This window comes from Dasypus novemcinctus, chromosome 20 (genome assembly GCF_030445035.2).
Source record: "Dasypus novemcinctus isolate mDasNov1 chromosome 20, mDasNov1.1.hap2, whole genome shotgun sequence".
NCBI lineage: Eukaryota > Metazoa > Chordata > Mammalia > Cingulata > Dasypodidae > Dasypus > Dasypus novemcinctus.
In genome coordinates, this window is record NC_080692.1 from 6,846,868 (window position 1) to 6,865,702 (window position 18,835).

General features: G+C 54.3%; 1 protein-coding gene across 2 annotated transcripts; it reads left to right on the forward strand.

Annotated features, from left to right (window-relative positions):
* Nucleotides 1–744: 744 nt before the first annotated feature.
* Nucleotides 745–18,237, forward strand: PHYH (phytanoyl-CoA 2-hydroxylase). 2 transcript variants are annotated; one of them, XM_004451701.5, is made up of 9 exons: nt 745–881; nt 3,330–3,388; nt 4,494–4,604; nt 5,178–5,346; nt 7,002–7,083; nt 8,303–8,484; nt 10,757–10,906; nt 12,980–13,114; nt 17,639–18,237. In XM_004451701.5, the coding sequence occupies exons 1-9, from the start codon at nt 807–809 to the stop codon at nt 17,690–17,692; spliced, it is 1,017 nt and encodes a 338-aa protein (XP_004451758.1). In that variant the 5' UTR covers nt 745–806; the 3' UTR covers nt 17,693–18,237. The 2 variants fall into 2 exon arrangements, with proteins under 2 accessions (XP_004451758.1, XP_012378075.1); XM_012522621.4 differs by having other exon boundaries at nt 5,178–5,241.
* The last annotated feature ends 598 nt before the right edge of the window (nt 18,238–18,835 follow it).

Here is an 18,835-nt window from a genome sequence, read left to right on the forward strand (position 1 = left end):
GTTTACAGAAGGGCACGTGCCTGTGGGGCGAAGATATAGGATGGGGAAGCACTAAGTCAGCTGTCTCAGGGCGGGCCGTGACGTCCCCAGAGCTGTCCCACCGCTGGGGAAGGAATGTGCAGTGGCTTTGCAGGGATGGGGAGAAGCAAGAGCGGGAACGGGCTGAGCACGTGCAAACGCGGGGGGCAGGAGGCTGCATCCTAACCGCACTCCACGAGACCCCTTTGTCCCGATGGCTGGGGAGGGGCCCCGGCTGTTTATCCGTTGAGGGGAAGGACGACCATTTGGAGGGAAAGGCACGTAAGAGCTCAGGGGAAGGGTGAAGGCGAAGCCGGCTCCCCGGCGCGCTGCGGGGCGCCCCCCTCCGAGCCCGGGCCTCCTGCGGTGCAAGGAGGAGAAGCGGCTGGAAACCTCCGGGGCGCGCCAGGCGGAGGTGAGCCTCGGCCTGCGCGCCCCTTCCCCGGGGGCGGCTCTACCCAGGCCCAGGCAAGGGCGCCCGCGCCTCCCGGGGCGGCCTCAGCCCGCGTGCCGCCACCCCCGCCGCGCGCCCCGCCCCCGCCCTCTCCCTCGCCCCAACCGGATCCCTGCTCCCAGCTCCGCCCGCAGCCCCCTCTCCCCCGCGTCCCCGCGCGGCCCCGGCTGCCCGCCGCCCTCCTCCCGCCGCGTGCTCCCCCACCCCCGCGTCTCCACCCACCCCCGGCCCCGCCCCTGCACCCAGCCCGCCCTTCGGCCGCAGCGCCGCCCAGAGGCGGGGCGCCCCGGGCCTTAAGGGTCCCGGCCGTGCCGCGCCCCCGTCTCCCGCCGCCATGGCCGAGGACCGCGCCGCCGCCCGCCTGCGCCTGGTGCTGCAGCACCTGGGGGGCCCCGTGCCCGAGGCCGCCGTATCCCGGGGGCGCCGCCGCCGCGGGGCGCAGGGCCAGCCCCGAGAGCTGGGCCCGGGACTTGGGGTGCGGCCTGGAGCGCCGCGGGCCTGCCCGGCAGCACCCCCCTGCGGGCGGAGCCGGGCTCCGCGGTCGCCGTCCGGGGATGGGCCCCGGAAGGGCCCGCGCGGCCGCCCTGCGGGGGTGCTCGGCGCCGCCCGGAGGGCGAAGGCTACCGCGGGCCTGGGGGAGTGGGGGCGTAGCTGGGCGGGGGTCCCCGTGCGCAGCGAGCCCACCCCGGAGCCAGGGCGCGCGCTCCCCGGGCCGCGGGCTCCGGCTGCCCGTGACCCCGGGGCCTTCGGCGGAGGGGGGGGGGAGGCCAAGGCGCTGCCGGGCCTCGGGCTTGGCGTCGGGGTGCTGCAGGGGGCGCGGAGCCCCAGAGGCCCTTCGGGTCCTGGAGTGTCACCTTGGGGCCCAGAATGGTGCTGCCAGCTGGGATTAAGTGTCCCCTCGCGGGCGTGCTGGGCGAGGCCCCGGGGCAGGGGGGGGCTGCCCGGGAGTTGTCCTGCTGTTCTATTTTTGGGATCCGCTGTTATTTTGGGGGGAGCCTGGCGCCTCGCCTTGGGGTCAGGGTGGCCGTTTCGTTGTCTTTCCTTACTGCGCAGGTGCCAAGCCGTAATAGGAGCTGTTGAAAAAGCACCCCCCTGAATGGTGGGGAACCCGGGTGCTCAAGTCACCTCGTGGGAAAACCGGCCCGAAGAGATGAGTCCTGGCCCACAGCGGTGGTTGCCAAAGAGGGGTTCCGCGGCCACCCGCCGCCCCCGGGGGCGTTAGAGGGGCAGGGTGGTGGGTTCACCTCCGACCCGCTGGCCAGGACCTCGGGGGGGGGGGGGCAGGCAGTCGCGGCCGCTTGGCTCCGCTGCCCGCAGCCCTGGGGCAGGAGCCGGGGCTGACGGGTCCAGCCCCGCCGTGGGGGCTCGGGGCCCGGACCCCTACCCGGCCAGCATGGCCCTCGCCCCCCGCGCGATGGCCTTTGGGGCCCCCGCCAGCGCCCTGAGCCCTCGAAACAGGGCCGGCGTGGCTGGAGGTTGGCTGTCCAATTGTATTTCATCTTAATTAACGTACGTGTGGGCAGCCAGGCGGGCCTGGTGGTGCCCGGCGCGGCCGGGCCGAGCCCCTCGGCGCCGCGGGGTTCCCTGCGGGCCGTCGGGAGTTCCGTGGCATGCCACCTTCCAGCCGCATCCGGGTGGAAAGGGAGCCGGGTATGGGAAAGGAATAATCGGTTTTGAATGCTCAACGGAAGGCAGGAGTGGTGGAGAAGCCAAGTCGGAGGCGCAGGCAGAAGCTGTCTGCGGCCCCCACCGCCACATTCTGCTCAGCGTAGTTGACGGAGGCGCTTTAGCGTTTGTGCCTGGGGAGGACAGCCAGCAGGGCCGGGTGGGGACCCAGCTGCCCTCCTGACCGTGGCAGTGGCCCTGGTGTATGCGGGGACGGCGCTCATGAAGCCATAACCTGCTGCTGAGGGGTGATAGTCTGAAATCTGAATGTGTAACTCTTGAAGCTGAAGAGACAAGGAGAAAACATAATCTGTGGTTTCTGGATAGAAAAGAGAACTTAGAGAAAGAAGGTCTAGTGCCTCAGGAAATGTAAAATGGTCCTAGGCTGTGTGGCTCACACTTTCCTGGGAGTTTTTTGTTTTTAAAGTTTTATTTATTTCTCTCCCCTTCCCCCTCCGCCAGTTGTCTGCTCTCTGTGTCCATTCGCTGTGTGTTCTGTGACCGCTTCTATCCTTATCAGCAGCACCTGGAATCTGTGTCTCTTTTTGTTGAGTCATCTTGTTGTCAGGTCTCCGTGTGGGCGGCGCCATTCCTGGGCAGGCTGCACTTTCTTTTGCGCTGCGCAGCTCTCCTTACGGGGCGCACTCCTTGCGCGTGAGGCTCCCCTATGCGGGGGACACCCCTGCGTGGCACAGCACTCCTTGCGTGCATCAGCACTGCAGGTGGGCCAGCTCCACACGGGTCAAGGAGGCTGGGGTTTGAACCCTTGACCCTCCATATAGTAGGAGGATGCTCTTATCTGTTGAGCCAAATCCTCTTCCCTGATTTTGTTGTTGTTTTTAATTGACTAGCCAAACCGTTTCTAACGTTTGGGACTGGACTCAGTGAAATACCTCTTTGGAGTAGTGCCGCTTTCCCCAGACTTCTGTGGATGAGTGATTGAATTTTTGAATGGTCATCTGGAATGAAAGGACTCTGCCTTTTGCTCGGGGTGACCTTGGATGAGGTGCCCTCTGGGCCAGTCACGATGTACCATGACCAAACTCCTCCTCCCCCCCTGCCTCCTCTGGCTGGTGTGAAAATGAGATGAAGGGACGCGGGGGCCTGCGGCGGCCTGGGGGCAGCGTGCGGGGCATGGGGTGGGCCAGGGCTCACCTTCTAGGGAAGCCTTTGACCTTAATTCACATCCCAGGTAGCTCACCCCACTTCAGGAGCCCATTCCGTGGGCAGTGCCCGTCCTCAACAATTCCAGTGAGTGAATTTAATTTTTTCACTTACAACTATACTATGTATGTAAGAGTTTTTCAAGTGCTAACGTGGATAGAAAATCTAAAAGAGCCTGTTGCCTGATTAGAATTCAAATACAAATCCTCAGTTTCCAGAACTTGTTCTAGTTAGTACAATTATGGGAAGTTTTAAAGACCCAGAGTGTAATGTTCTATTTGTATTTTTTCAACTAGTTAACAATACCAAAAAATAACATAATCTGATTTTGAAGTCAGGCATGATCACATTTTAAATTAGCTTGTAGCTGGGTTATGTGGACCTATTACCTAACATCTTTGATCTTAAATTACCATTAAGGGGAGATCTTGATCTCTGTGAAATATTTTCATAGAGCCACAATTCAAATCTACAGGCATTGGTTGGGGGATTTGAGTTTTGGGGTACACTAATTTGGGTTTTGTTACTTTGATTACTTCTGAGAATGCATCGATGAGGCAGTTTTTAAAAAATTTGTCAGTAATATCATGGAATTGTACACGTAAAAGTGGATAAAGGGGAATTTTGTGTCGTCTATATGTTACCGTAATAAAAATTTAAAAAGTAAAATAAATTGTATTGGATCTGTTTCCATTTGAAACTAGACCATATTAGAGAGAAAAAATTAACAATCAGAGAAATAGAAGGAATTTTTAAAAGTCATCCATCATTCCTTTATTAAAAAGCCATCACGGTTTAAAAAATTTTGTCTATCTCTTTGCAGTCTTTTGTTCTCTAAATCATGCATTGGTTTTAGATGATTGTATCCTATTTCATTGGATAAGCATTGTGCATGTTAGATCGTAGGCTTCATTTTAAATGCCTGAATCATATTCCACTGAGTGGATTTTATAATATAATTAGTCTTTGTAAGTTAATTATTCTTCCATTGAAGCACATCTTTCTGTGACCATAGTTAATGTTTTGGGTGTAAATTTTTTTCAGTTTTTCTGATTATTTCCTTACAGTGAAAGTCTTAGAGATGGTGGGTTGAAGAATATCAACGTTTTGCACATTTGTGAGTCAACATTGTTAAGGCTGGAATTTTTTAATTGGAATTATTTGGAATTTTCGGGTTTTTTTTCTCCATTAGGTATACTCTGGATAATAATGTTCTAAGCCTGGAACAGAGACAGTTTTATGAAGAAAATGGGTTTCTTGTCATTAAAAATCTGGTGTCCGATGCTGACATCCAACGCTTTAGGTACAGTAACCTGATTTACTGTTTTCCAAAAGTAGGTACTAAATGTATGTAATGGGAATACAAGTTAGATTCGCTCAAGCACGTTCCGATTTTAACGGGAGGATTTGCTTTTGTGGGAATGGCTAAGACTGCCTGGCTTTGATCTTCGTTTAACCACTGAACCTTCTAGGTCCTGAGCAAGTGGTTTAACCGCTCCATGCCTCCATTTCCCCATCTGTAAAATGGGGCATTCCTAGTCCTTCTATCCTGGCATGCTTGGTAGGACTGAGTGAAGTAGTGGTCTCAGATGGGGTGGGGCAGGCCAGCGTAAGAGCTGTTGTCATGACGGTGTCACCAGGCCACAGGTGCTCCCAGGGGTCCCCGTGCTAAGGGACGTTTCCGATCTGGCAGTGGCTCCTCACTGACACTTAGGAGGCCAGGACTTCAGAACTGGCCGTGTCTCCCTCCCTGTCATCGGAACTATGCCTGCCCAGCTGGAAACAGCCCCCGAAGTCCATGGACCCTTGCGCAGGGCAAGGCCAGGGCAGGTGCTTGGGGCAAGCAGGGATGGCATTTTCAAATTGAATTTTCTAGGGAGGAGTTTGAAAAAATCTGCAGACAGGAGGTGAAGCCACAGTTGCTGACGATCATGAGAGATGTGAGTATCGCAAAATCGGAGTATGTTCCAAGTGAGAAAACGGTCTCGAAGGTCCAGGATTTCCAGGAAGACAAAGAGCTCTTCAGATACTGCACTCTCCCTGAGGTCAGAGACCTCCCCGTGTTGGCTTCCACCAAGCGGGCCTGCCTCTAAAACCGGCTGCTTTGGCTCTCGCTGACCCATCCGCCTGTGGCCCTGCAGCACCCATTCTCTGCTGAGGGCGGTTCTGCCCCCCCCCGGGGACGTTTGATACCTGCAGGCATTTTTCGCTGCCACAGTGGGTGGTACCCCTGGCGCCGAATGCGTCGAGGCCAGCGATATTGCTAAATGCCCCGTGACGTGCAGGTCAGCCCTCGCGCCCCGAATGGCCCGGTCCAGAAGGGCAGCGGTGCCGAGACAGGGCAGCCCCGGGGAGCAGGGTGCTCCGAGGTGCATCTTGGGAGCACAGGCTCAGGCACACCGGCGGGACCTGGCAACTCCTGGGGTCTTTGAAACGTTTCACCGGTTTCGTCCCCAAGCGGCCAGCAGTCCTCAGCACGAGAGACCAAACAGGAAGCCCTGGAACGCGCTCCGTCTTTTGGAGGGCGGAGAATCCGAGGGGGCACCCCTTCTTTTTCCCACCACCAGCTCTGCCAGCTGGTGTAGACCTAGCAGGGGCCGTGCTGGGAAGGGAGCGCTGTGCGGCGGAGACCCAGGCCCCCGCCCCGGTCGGCGCTGGGTGTCGGGCCCTTGCGGCTTCCTCCTCCCTGGCACGGTGCAGTGCGTGAGGTCGCCTCCCGGCACCCACACACATCTTCTTCACAGCGCAGGTGTCCCCCGCAACTACCCACGGCCTCGCTTGTTTTACACCCTCCTGCCCCTCGGCCTCTGAACTCCGAGAGGGCGGGGAGCCGCCCGTCATCATCTGGGTGCGCCAGCCCTGCCTGGCCACGGGCCCCAGGACGGATGTGCCATGAGCGCGGCCGCGGCTGTGACGTCTACCCGGGACCCCCCGGGACCACCCAGGGCTATGGAGACTGTGGGATCCTCCTCTGGTGCCTTCTTAGGAGGCATCTCCGGAAGGAGGAGGAAACGGCTGTCCCCCTGGGTGGCCCTCAGTGCCACTGGCCCGAGGACGAGCCGAGTTGACATCTCAGAGAAAATCCTGTCCCTCTGGTTTGGTCTCCAGCTGGTTCCCAAAAGCCTGTTTCCTCGAGGGCGTCAGAGTCGGCCTGGACTGAGAACGTTTTTCCCAGACTGGATCGTCCCTGATCCGTTTGCCAGTGTGACCTGTCCGCTGGTGTTTAAGCTCTAGCTGGGCTTTTTTTTTTTTTTTAAGATTTATTTATTTCTCTCCCCTTCCCCGCCCTTGTCTGCTCTCTGTGTCCATTCGCTGTGTGTTCTGTGTCTGCTTGTATTCTTATCAGCAGCACCGGAAATCTGTCTCTTTTTCACTGTGTCATCTTGCTGCGTCAGCTCTCTGCATGTGCGGTGCCATTCCTGGGCAGGCTGCGCTTTTTTTTGCGCTGGGCAACTCTACAGGGCGCACTCCTTGCGTGTGGGGCTCCCCTACGCGGGGGACACTCCTTGTGCACATCAGCACTGCGTGTGGGCCAGCTCCACACGGGTCAGGAGGCCCTGGGTTTGAACCCTGGATCTCCCATGTGGTAGGCGGGTGCTCTATTAGTTGAGCCACACCCACTTCCCTCTGGTTGGGTACTGATAGGCCCTTTGCCTTGGCCTCTGATTTCCCATGAGGTTTTTTTCTCCCTGTCCCTTAGATTCTGAGATATGTGGAGTGCTTCACTGGACCCGATATTATGGCCATGCACACCATGCTGATAAATAAGCCGCCAGATTCAGGTAAAGGGCTTTTATTTGTTAGGGACGAGAAGAAACGGTTTAAAGTTTGTAGGGCTGATGTTCTCACCACTGCTGAACATGTAACTCAAACCTCAGATGATGAAGTATAAGAACTGATACACCACCATTCAAGTAGAACAGGGATTTTCCATCATCTGTAGGGTTTTTGCCCAGGTCTCGTGCATTTGGCGTCCTAAGAATGCCTTTAGAGCAGGGGTTCTCAACCAGGGCCCGTGAGCGTGAGTGGAAATTCAGAGAACCTTCTTGTGGGGACGTGTTGGTGCAGGTGTGATCTCTTTATTAGATAATACACCGTGCAGGTGTGGACTTAGTAAGGGGTCCGTGGAGCAAAAAAGGTTGCAAACCCCTGATTTAATGAAATATAATGGTACCTCCACGCTCCTGTCAGACACCACCTCTGAGCGTTAGCAGCCATTCTTGCCCGAGTGTGAATTCTGCCTTTTGGATCTGCAGACCTTAATACCAGCAAAATTAAAATGATTCTTAGAAATCACACCCTACGGTGCTTCTCAACATTTCCTGTCTGGGCTGAAACGAGGACTCCCAAGCTTTCCTATCCGCGAGACTGATTCAGAGGGTACAGCCCAGAAAACAAGGGCCTTTGAACAAGCGGGGGCCGCTCGGCTCCCACTTTGGGAAATTCCGCTGCTCCCGCCGTGGTCGCTCCGCCCTCAGAGAGCCCCGCATCCTCTTCCACTTTCCCTTGCTCCCGGCAGCTGGCTGAGCTCCCGTGCCAGGCCTCCCTCCCCCGGAGGGGCTGGCGGGGGCGCTGAGGTGGGCCCCGGAACCACGTTCAGAGGGATGTGCGCTGGGGCCAGTACCTCTGCCCCCACCGCGTGCATCTACAGTGCACCTGCCCACTTCAGGGCCCCTTGGTTAGGGCGTGAGCCCCTTGGCCATCGGGGAGCCTCCCGCTGGCCTCTCTCCCGCACTGTCCGGTTTCACGAGCCACGCTTTTCCTGGACACCACCTGCACACCGAGCCCTCTGCCAGGCGGGGCTACAAGGAGGAGAGGCCCGGGTGGAGGCGGCGTGGGCATGCCTGCTGGGCAGACGGCCAGGCCCCCGACGGGCGCGCTTGCCGAGGCCCCCTCGCTGTGCCTTGGGCTTTGCCGGCCCCGGCCGCTGTTCCGGTTCTGGGGGCGGAGGGTAAGGCCGCGGGGGGCCGGGGTCTCCTCTGACGGCGCCTTCCCCTGCAGGCAAGAAGACGTCGCGCCACCCACTGCACCAGGACCTGCACTACTTCCCCTTCAGGCCCAGCAACCTCGTGGTGTGCGCGTGGACGGCCATGGAGCACGTGGACCGCAACAACGGCTGCCTGGTGGTGCTCCCCGGCACGCACACGGGGCCCCTGCTGAAGCACGACTACCCCCAGTGGGAGGTGGGTCTCCTCCCGCGGCCGCAGCGTCCCCCTCGAGCCTTACGAACCGAGCGGCCCCTCTAGACCAGGACTCGGGACGGAGATGGGGGCGAGTTCCAGGGCACCCGACCCAATCGTCGGCGTGTCGTCCTTCCCAGCGGGCGCCGGGAAGCCCGTGGGGACCTGGGGTGGGTGGACGGGGCACAGGATCAGAAAGCCCGGTCGCAGAGGCGAGCACATCACGGCAGATGAGTGCGAGGACCGCCAAGGATCTGCGGGTGGTTCCGGGACCAAGAAGAGGCAGGGGTGCGCCGCTGGCAGCAGAGAGGGGGGTGCGGGCCCTGCAGAGGGCCAGTGCCTACGCCAGGGTGGGAGGTCCCGTGGCGAAGGCAGTGGGAGCCCGCGAGTGCCACCTGGCCGAGCCGTGGGCCATGGGCTGGTGGCCCCTCCTGGGGAGAAGCAGCCCGGCCAGGCTGAGGAGCTGCACCCGGCCCAGCTGGAAAGGACCTGGCCTGCTAGACTGATGCCTCTGCGCTTTCTTTGGGGAACTAGGGGGTTGTCTTTTTTCCAGGAAGCTGGAGCAGTTTCTGCTTAGTGAAGTCAGGCTCCACTGCCCAGGCCCGTTGCCTCCTGACTGTGCAATTTCATTGATTGCTCAGACCAAAAGGGCAGCCGCGGCGGGTGGGGGGCCGATTGGCCTGGGCTTGGGTCCCAGAGACACCCTGGCCGGGAGAGGGAAGCCCTGCCCCAAAGTTGCAACACACTGTCCAGGAGGGATGAGTCATTCCCGTCATTCCCGAAAAGGAACTTGGCACAGTCTTCGGAAGGGGGACGGGATGCAGGGTCTCCCTCCAGGAGGAAAGCCCACCCTCTGCACAGCACGAACACGCGTTAACGTGGATCACTTTTTCCTTTAGTTCCTTTTTTTTTTTTTAAGATTTATTTATTTACCCCCCCGCCCCCCATTGTCTGCTCTCTGTGTCCATTCGCTGTAGGTTCTTCTGGGCCTGCTTGTCTTCTCTTTAGGCGGCTCCGGGAACTGATCCCAGGACTTTCTGGAGTGGGAGAGAGGCGCTCAACCTCTTGAGCCACCTCCGCTCCCTGGCCTGCCGCGCCTCTCATTGCCTGTCCCCTGTGTCTCTTTCTGGTGCGTCCTCTTGCTGCGCCAGCCTTCCGTGTGGGGCAGCGCTCCTGCGTGGGCCAGCTCGCCTTCCCCGAGAGGTCACAGAACTCACACCCTGGACTCCCCTGTGGTTGACGGGAGCCCCATCACTTGAGCCACGTCCGCTTCCCTACTTGAGTTTCTTTTTTTTTTTTTTTAAAGATTTATTTTTATTTATTTAATTCCCCTCCCCTCCCCTGGTTGTCTGTTTTCTGTGTCTTTTTGCTGTGTCTTGTTTCTTTGTCCGCTTCTGTTGTCGTTAGCGGCACGGGAAGTGTGGGCGGTACCATTCCTGGGCAGGCTGCTCCCTCCTTCGCGCTGGGCAGCTCTCCTTATGGGTGCACTCCTTGCACGTGGGGCTCCCCTACACGGGGGACACCCCTGTGTGGCACGGCACTCCTTGCACGCATCAGCACTTGCGCGTGGGGCTCCCCTACGCGGGGGACACCCCTGTGTGGCACGGCACTCCTTGTGCGCATCAGCACTGCGCATGGGCCAGCTCCACACGGGTCAAGGGGGCCCGGGGCTTGAACCGCGGACCTCCCATGTGGTAGACAGACGCCCTAACCACTGGGCCAAAGTCCGTTTCCCTACTTGAGTTTCTTTAAAGCACTAACTCGCTTTGGAAAGCATGATAAGTAAACACAAGGTTTAGTGAACCGTTCCCGTGTCTTTCCTCTGGACGTGGCGCTGGTGGGTTTTCAGCGGTTTTTTTCCCTCCTCTGTTTTGGGAGGACAGTTAGCATCTCACTGACGCGCCCGCGTCGTCGCGTGGTTGGCTCAGTGCTCCAGATGAGACTGTCATCTTGGGAAAGAGCGATTACCTCGCTGCAGTGTGCTGAGCTAAGCGAGAGCTTCCCATGTACTTCAGAAGGAAGGGTGCTGGGAAGGCCAGGGTTTTCGTTTGTTCCCGCAGAGTCCACGATTTTAAGTTCAACATGTGACTTTCAGAAACCAGGTCCTGGGAGGCTTGTGTGTGCCTGTATTTTTTTCCTAAGAGACTCTAATTTAGCTGTCTCTCCTGGAGGAACTGAGAGGGGCCTTGTTTCTTGTTTTCCCTGATGGGTCCTGATAAAGGTTTTGGCGCTTGGGCTTCCTTCCGTGATGGCCGGCTGCTCTTGTGTGTTGCAGGGCGGTGTCAATATAATGTTCCACGGGATTCAGGACTATGACAAAAATAACGCCCGTGTGCACGTGGAGATGGAGAAAGGAGACACCGTCTTCTTCCACCCTCTGCTCATCCACGGGTCGGGCCGGAACAAAACTCAAGGATTCCGGAAGGTATGTGTTAATTAACTTCGCGCTACCTCTTGAAGAGGAATGGAACCAGAAACTGAATTTAAAACATATTAAAATGTAAAAGACTTGTGAGTTTTAACTAAACTGGCTGTTAGTCCACTTTATTTAGGAAATATATTTGCCTACTTTATGCTTTCTTTTGGTCTCAGTAGTAGCCCATTATCAGTCGCACATTGTAATATACTAATATCAAGGTTCCTAGGTAATATTAAACTTTCCTAATTAATATGCTAAAATAAATAGTATCAGCAAGATCTTACTGATCAACTTAATCACGAACATTCATGAAATTACTTCAGAAAAGAGCTTGCTTGCTTTGTAGCTGACAGCCAGTGCTTTCTGAGGCAAAAGCAGTGGCTGAAATACTTAAGTAATAGATTTTGGAATTCACATAGCTAATAGTTATCATTATAAGAGGAAAGGTTATAATATCTTTGCCATTGGAAGAAAGTATCATTGATCCAAATCAAAGCAGCCCAGACATTAGATTTAGTGTATAGCCATGTTTTTTTCACCCCTGAGCCTCAAGAGAGGTTTTTTTTTGTATTTATTTTTATTCCCCACTCCTCATTGTTTGTTCTTGCTGTCTGTCTCTATCTGTTTGTTGTGCGCTCATCTTCCTTTTAGGCGGCACCAGGAATTGAACCTGGGACCTCCCATGAGGAGGGAGGCGCCCAATCACTTGAGCCACTTCCACTCCCTGCTTGTTGTGTGTCTCACTGTGTTTCCTCATTGTACCTCTTTCGTTGCGTCAACTCACTGCATCATCTTGTTGCGTCACCTTGCCGCGCTGGCCCATCGCGACAAGCTGGCTGTCTTGCCTGCCTTCTTCAGGAGGCGCTGGGAACCGAACTTGGGACCCCCCCATGTGGTAGGTGGGCACCCAACTGCTTGAGCCTCGAGTGTGGGAAGCAGGCACTCAAAGCACTGAGCCACATCAGCTCCCTCTCAGAGTGTTTTAAAATTGCCCAAATGTTTCATCAATTCTCAGATTTTTGGGCTTCTCCCTACACCCAGGCGCTCTGACAGTGCTGAGGACGCGTGTGGCCTCAGGTGTGCCTGCGCTGGCTCGGCTCCCAGGTGCTGCTACGATGAGGCCGGGTCCAGTGGCATCGCCACCTTCCATTAATGCACGTTTCCTGCAGGCTCTCCAGGGCCGGGACCAGGGGGAGGCGAGCCGGGCCCTCGGGCTGGGATGCGGAACTTAAGGAGGTGCTCATACCATCAAGATGAATGCAGAAAATGCCCCAGGAGCCAAATACCAACTTTTGGAATAAAGACGGGATCTGACCTCAGGGCTGGACAAGGGGGAGCAGGCGTAGTGACGTAAAATTGTGCCACAAGTGTGAACCTGCCCTCTGTCACGTTTTCAGTAGTTTTTCAACCGCTTCAATGTTCTGGAAAAAGAATCACCATAAAAAATATGCAAAAATGTGTAGAAAGGGCTGTGCACTTCTTTGGCCCCCCGTCTCCAATGTGTCTTGCTCCAGATCTCTCCTGGGATATGGAGTTAATGATTCCAAGGCCGTAGGAATTTGATATTTTGGGCAAAGAACGAAGTCCCAGGACCCTAAGATAACTAACCTGCGAGGAGAAAGGTGCGTTCTCACTGCTGCATGGCGGTTTCTGTTTACATCCCCCCACCTTAGGTGCAGACGAGGTAATTTTGTGGGTGGCACCGGGCTTTAAATGTCCTTGTGATTTGAGTAGAGGTGTGTGTGTTATTTACCTCCTCAAGTTATTTTCAGCATTTCTCATAATCTGCCACTGACATAATAACCCATCACAGCTTGGCCTGGGGGACTTTCACGAAGAAGAAGATTGGGGTGACGGCGAATTGCATTCCTTTTTAGGACTTTGGGATGTCCACTCCTTAGAAAAATCAAATGTGAAGGAAATCAAAGACCTCCAAGCTATGGAATTATCCTCCCTACCCTGTTCGGAAATAATCATCATGGCTCTTGTAGTTTCTCTGTTAGCCTTTAGCTGAAGGAAAAAAAGGCTGAACTACAAAGAGGTAATTGAGGATCTTATCAGCCTGCTTCCTCCCCACAGGCCATCTCCTGCCACTTTGCCGGCAGCCGCTGCCACTACATCCCTGTGAAGGGCACCAGCCAAGATAACATAAGGAAGGACATTTTGAGAACGATGAATAAAGTATATGGAAATACAGGTGACATTGAACTGGAGGTATGTTTGCAGGAAACGACAAGGTAAAGAGCTAAGTCCTGTCTTGTCTTCAGAAGTGTGCTAATTCTCCTACCTCACTTAATTGGGAAGTTCAAAGTGCCGACTCCCTGGGGTATAGAGATGCTTGCCCGCCCCAGCTTCCCGGCTGAGACCCCACCACTGGTCACGCCCGTGGGGTTTCAATTTGCCTTCGCCACCCATGCCCCCATTGTGGGGGCTCCGGGGTCCCGTGTCCCTCAGGTGGCCCTGTGCCAGAGCAGGCGGGGGGTCCCGGTCCCGGTGGGACAGGTTTAAGAAGGGAAACGGAAGTCAGACTGAGACCAGAGAACCCCAAGGAACGGAAGCCCGCCTGCAGGAAAGACCGAGGCTCTTGAGATGAGCCGCGGGCTCCCTGGCGCGGCTGGGGGAGAGCGATGCTGCCGCGGGGACTCCAGGAAGCCTGCCTCGTGGGCAGCTCCCAAGCACGGTTTTGTTTTAGTCAGTCTTCGCCTGGAGCTTTCTTTTTTTTTTTTTTTTTTTTTAAATTTTTTTATTTTTTATTGACTTTGTAATAATATTACATTAAAAATATATATGTGAGGTCCCATTCAACCCCACCCCCCCCACCCCCCCCTCTCCCCCCCCCCAACAACACTCGTTCCCATCATCATGACACATCCATTGGATTTGGTAAGTACATCTTTGGGCACCTCTGCACCTCATATACATTGGTTCACATCATGGCCCATACTCTCCTCTATTCCATCAAGTGGGCCCTGTGAGGATTTACAATGTCCGGTGATTACCTCTGAAGCACCATCCAGGGCAGCTCCATGTCCCGAAGACGCCTCCACCTCTCATCTCTTCCTGCCTTTCCCCATACCCTTTGTCCATTATGTCCACTTTTCCCAATCCAATGCCACCTCTTCTATGTGGACATTGGATTGGTTGTGTCCATTGCACCTCTATGTCAAGAGGAGGGTCAGATTCCACCTGGATGCTGGATGCAATCCTCCCATTTTCAGTTGTAATCACTCTAGGCTCCATGGTGTGGTGGTTGTCCTTCTTCAACTCCCATCTTAGCTGAGTGTGGTAAGTCCAATAAATCAGATTGTAGGTGCTGGAGTCTGTTGAGGCTCAGGATCTGGCTATCACATTGTCAGTCCAGAGATTCAAATCCCCTAAATATATCTTAAACCCCAACATTAACTGCACCTCCAGCACATTAGCATGAAAGTCTTATGAAGGGAGATCCCATCTGAGTCCAGATTCATCACACATAAACACCATTTCCAAAGAGGGGCCATCTGCCCTGGTAGTTAACCCCATCGGCCATGACCATAACTCCCATGGGTCTCTTTAGCCCTCAAAGGAACCAATATCTGGGGGTTGTATCTGCTTTATCTGTCTCTCTGACTCTGCTCAGTTGTGCATGAGGGCAAACCTTCTGCCAGCCTCCAGACTCTTTTTTAGAAACTCGTAGCCATATAAACTCATTTCTCCTTTCCATTTCCCCCTTACTTTAGGTCAAACAGCATTTTAAAGTCATGGTATTTTATGTAGACATGGATATTCTGCTGATCCGCATTGAACCTTCCGTATAAGGTCATTTTCCAGTTGCATCATCAGTTGGTAGTTGATAGTGGTCCCTCGTTGCCAGGGAGGCTCATCCCCGGGTGTCATGTCCCGCGCTGGGGGGAAGGCATTGCATTTACATGCTGAGTTTCGCCTGGAGCTTTCTAAGACACGGGTGGCAGGTAGTGGAGATGAGGACGGCGGATGTTTACCCGAGGCGGGGAGGTGTCCTGTTTTCTCTTTGTTTTTATTTTTACGTGGGAAGCACAACCACTGGACTACACCTGTTCCCTTTTTTTATTTTCCATTTATTTTTAATTATTTGGAGACATTTCATCTACTTTCCCAGTCAGTGCACATCGATTGTCAATTATTTGTATCTCCTTGATGTCCAGTTAATGCTACCTGCCAAGAGACAAGTTATTCATCGAGGCAGAGAAAATGGGCAGATTCACTTGTAGAGTATAGATCTGTTAGCCTCTGCACCAAGAGGCTGGTTCCATTTCCTTTTTTTTTTTCTAAAGATTTATTTATTTCTCCCCACCCCCATTTGTCTGCTCCCTTGTGTCCATTCGCTATGTGTTCTTCTGTGTCCGCTTGCATTCTCAGTGGCACTGGGAATCTGTGGCTCTCTTTGTTGCATCATCTTGCTGCGTCAGCTCTCTGTGTGTGCGGCGCCACTCCTGGGCAGGCCACGCTTTTTTTGTGGGGGGCACGCTCCTTGTGCGTGGGGCTCCCCTATGTGGGGGACACCCCTGCGTGGCATGGCACTCCTTGCGTGTGGCAGCACGGGTCAAGGAGGCCCTGGGTTTGAACCCTGGACCTCCTGTATGGTAGGTGGACGCTCTTATCAGTTGAGCCAAATCTGCTTCCCTCCCTTTTTTATTTTATTTCTTTTCCCCACCCCCTCATTGTTTGCATTTGCTGTGTCTGTCTGTTGTGTGCTGGTCTCCTGTTTTTAGGAAGCACCGGGAACTGAACCTGGGGCCTCCCACGTTGGAGAGAGACGCCTAATCGCCTGCGCCACCTCCACTCAATCCTTTGTTGTCTCTCTCATTGTGTTTCCTCGCTGCGTCTCTTGGTTGTGTCATCTAGTTGAATCAGCTCGCTGCTCCAGCCTGTCACACCAGCTCATTGTCTTGCTCGTCTTCTCTAGGAGGCCCTGGGAACCGAACCCAGACCTCCTGTGCGGTAGGTGGGAGCTCAGCCGCCCGAACCACCTCCACTTCCCTGATTCCTCTTTCTTGCAACTCATCTGAGTGTCACAAAGTTCACTGTGGGATTGATGGGACCCCTTGAGCAGGCGCAGTGCGGCAGTGACCTGAGCTGCTCTGTCCTTTGCAGGGCGTGGCACACGGTGACACTGGTGCCTCACCGGGGGGCCGACCCCCAAAGCACTGCCACAGCTTGGGAGTCATGCTTCGCCCCTTCTCCTCCTCCTTCTGGGATCTGTGACCTTATCCAGGGCCTGAAAATGCTCTGATTTCACATTTGCAGAATTTCTTGCCTGCCTTCTCCTTCTGTCTGGTCATTAAAATGCCTCATGAAACCAACCTATTTTGTTGGGGCTCAGAGAACATGTAAATACGTCCGTTATGTCTGAGCATTGTGAAGATGGTGCGAGATGAATTGCCTGCTGCATTTACGGTCGTCCCTCAGTGAGGAAGAAAAATCCTGACTTCTGCCATATAGTTCTTTGCATGGTACCAAAGCCTTTTGTATCTATCTTCCTAGGTTCCAAAAACAAACAGAGCAGGCATTGTCTGTAGCTCCATCTCATTGGAGAGAAAGTCAGGTGTCCTAGAGGTTGGCCAAAGAGCCAGGCCTAATCCCAGAGTCATTCTTCCTACCACAACTTGCTGTTGGTTCAAAATAATTTTCTTTATTCTGATCTGGCAGGACTTACACCCTCAGACTGGTCCAGGCAGGTGACGTAAAGGAAAGTCGGAAAGGGAGTGTTAAACTGTGTTGGGACCAGACCCAACAGTCAGATGATCACGTGGCCTGTGAGAGTGACACGTGTGCCAAGCGAACAGGGCTCACCACTCCTTGTGCATGGGGCTCCCCTACGCAGGGGACACCCCTGCGTGGCACGGCACTCCTTGCGCTCATCAGCACTGCGCGTGGGCCAGCTCCACATGGGTTCGGGAGGGCTGCGCTCGGGACCCTAGGACTTAGCTGCACTAACGCTGTTAGATGGTGCTGAGCGAACTAATTGGCATCTCAGGATAGGCTCAAGGGGTGCTGGTGCAAAGTACCAGAAATCTCTTGGCTTTCTTAAAGGGTGTTTATTTGGGGCAGAAGTTTAGAGTTACAAGGCCCTAAAGAGTCCCAACTCCTGGTTCCATAAGAGGTACTTCCTGTCGTGTTGAGCCAAGACGGGAGGCGATGTCTGCCGGGGCGCAGCCCTCCTCTTGCTCCGCAGGCTCCGTGGTCCCGGCTGCTTCTGAGCTCAGCTGGAGGCTGGCATCGGGCTCCACTCTCTCCCCGGGGCTGCTTTCTCTCTAGGCTCAGCTGCTCTGCTTGCTTACAGGTCACCTGTAGGCTCTCAGGCTCATCTCTCTTCCCAGAGCTCCGGCGTCAGAACCAAGTTCCGTCCTCTCTGTCTGTTTCTGTGTGTCTGGCCCCCGAGGCGGATCTCAACCCTGAGTCGCACTTTAATGAGGTGGTTGAATCAAAGCCCTAATATTAACATAAGCGAATCAGAAATCTCAGCTGAATCTCGTTCAGTCAAAGGCATCGTGCCCAGTGGAACAGACCAGTTTACAAACCTCATCTGGATCTCCTTTTTGGAGTCCATGAACAATACCAAACTGCCACAAGGTCTGTTCAGTAACTAATATGACTCTTAACGGAGATTTTTTTTTTTCTATTTAACCATTTTGTAAATGCTAGAAATTGACTATGTCTCAGGGTGACTAGGCAAATGGAAGTGTTCTATAAACTCATTCTTTTTGGCTTTATTTCCAGGACTTCTTTAAGTTTCGGGCACGGCTCGTGAAAGGACGAAGAATCAACCTTTGAAAGAGCCCTTTGCTGAAAGTCTTTTTAAAAAGAAACCCGGGGGAGCAGATGTAGCTCAAGTAGATGAGCGCCCGCCTCCCACATGGGAGGTCCCGGGTTCAGTTCCTGGTGCCTCCTAAAGAAAAAACAATGAGCAGACAATGAGCCAAAAAAAACCCCAAACAAACAAACCACAGCATGAACAACAAGTAGACAACAAGCAAAAAACAAATGCGCAAACAGAGAGGGAAGCCATCTGTGTGGGGCGACACAAAAAACTACATTGTGATCATCTTTCTGTGTCAAATAAAGTATCATTAAAAGAAACCAGGAAAAAAACCAAACAAGGTGTCTAGGGAGAATGCTTTCCTAATAAAGTGATAGGATCTTTTCTTTCGCTTGTTAACAAAACCAATAAGCATGCATCAGGGATTTAAGTGGGTACGGTTGATTCATTTTGGGGTTCAGCGATGTTGATTTGACAAATGAAGAAACAGTAAAAGTGAAATGTAATTGTTTTAAAGAAAACTTAGGGTTGCAACTAATAAAGGTGAATGGATGCAGAATTTAAGTGTGTTGAATTCATTTCTTCCAGTCGGTTAGCTCTTTACCCAGGCAGAGATGAACTCTCTCATGCCTGGTGGAGTTTTGCGCCTCTCCTGGGAAACCTGCCACCTTCCAATTTATTTTTTTAAAGATTTATTTATTTATTTCTCTCCCCTTCCCCCGCCCTGGTTGTCTGTTCTCTGTGTCTATTTGCTGTGTCTTCTTTGTCCGCTTCTGTTGTTGTCAGCGGCATGGGAATCTGTGTTTCTTTTTGTTGCGTCATCTTGCTGTGTCAGCTCTCCGTGTGTGCAGCGCTGTTCCTGGGCAGGCTGCACTTTCTTTCGTGCTGGGCGGCTCTCCTTACAGGGTGCGCACTCCTTGCACATGGGGCTCCCCTACGCGGGGGACGCCCCTGCGTGGCAGGGCACTCTGTGCGCATCAGAACTGCGCATGGGCCAGCTCCACACGGGTCAAGGAGGCCCGGGGTTTGAACCGCGGACCTCCCATGTGGTAGGCAGACGCCCTAACCACTGGGCCAAGTCTGCTTCACAGCCACCTTCCAATTTTATGCCAGGAAGGGTCTCTTTCCAGTCGAGGACAGTGTGTATTCTGGCACAT

Coding starts and splice junctions, on each gene's coding strand:
- PHYH (XM_004451701.5), top strand. CDS start 807: ATGGCCGAGGACCGCGCCGCCGCCCGCCTGCGCCTGGTGCTGCAGCAC. Junction 3,389..4,493: donor GCCCGTCCTCAACAATTCCA/GTGAGTGAATTT, acceptor TTTCTCCATTAG/GTATACTCTGGATAATAATG. Junction 4,605..5,177: donor GCTGACATCCAACGCTTTAG/GTACAGTAACCT, acceptor TGAATTTTCTAG/GGAGGAGTTTGAAAAAATCT.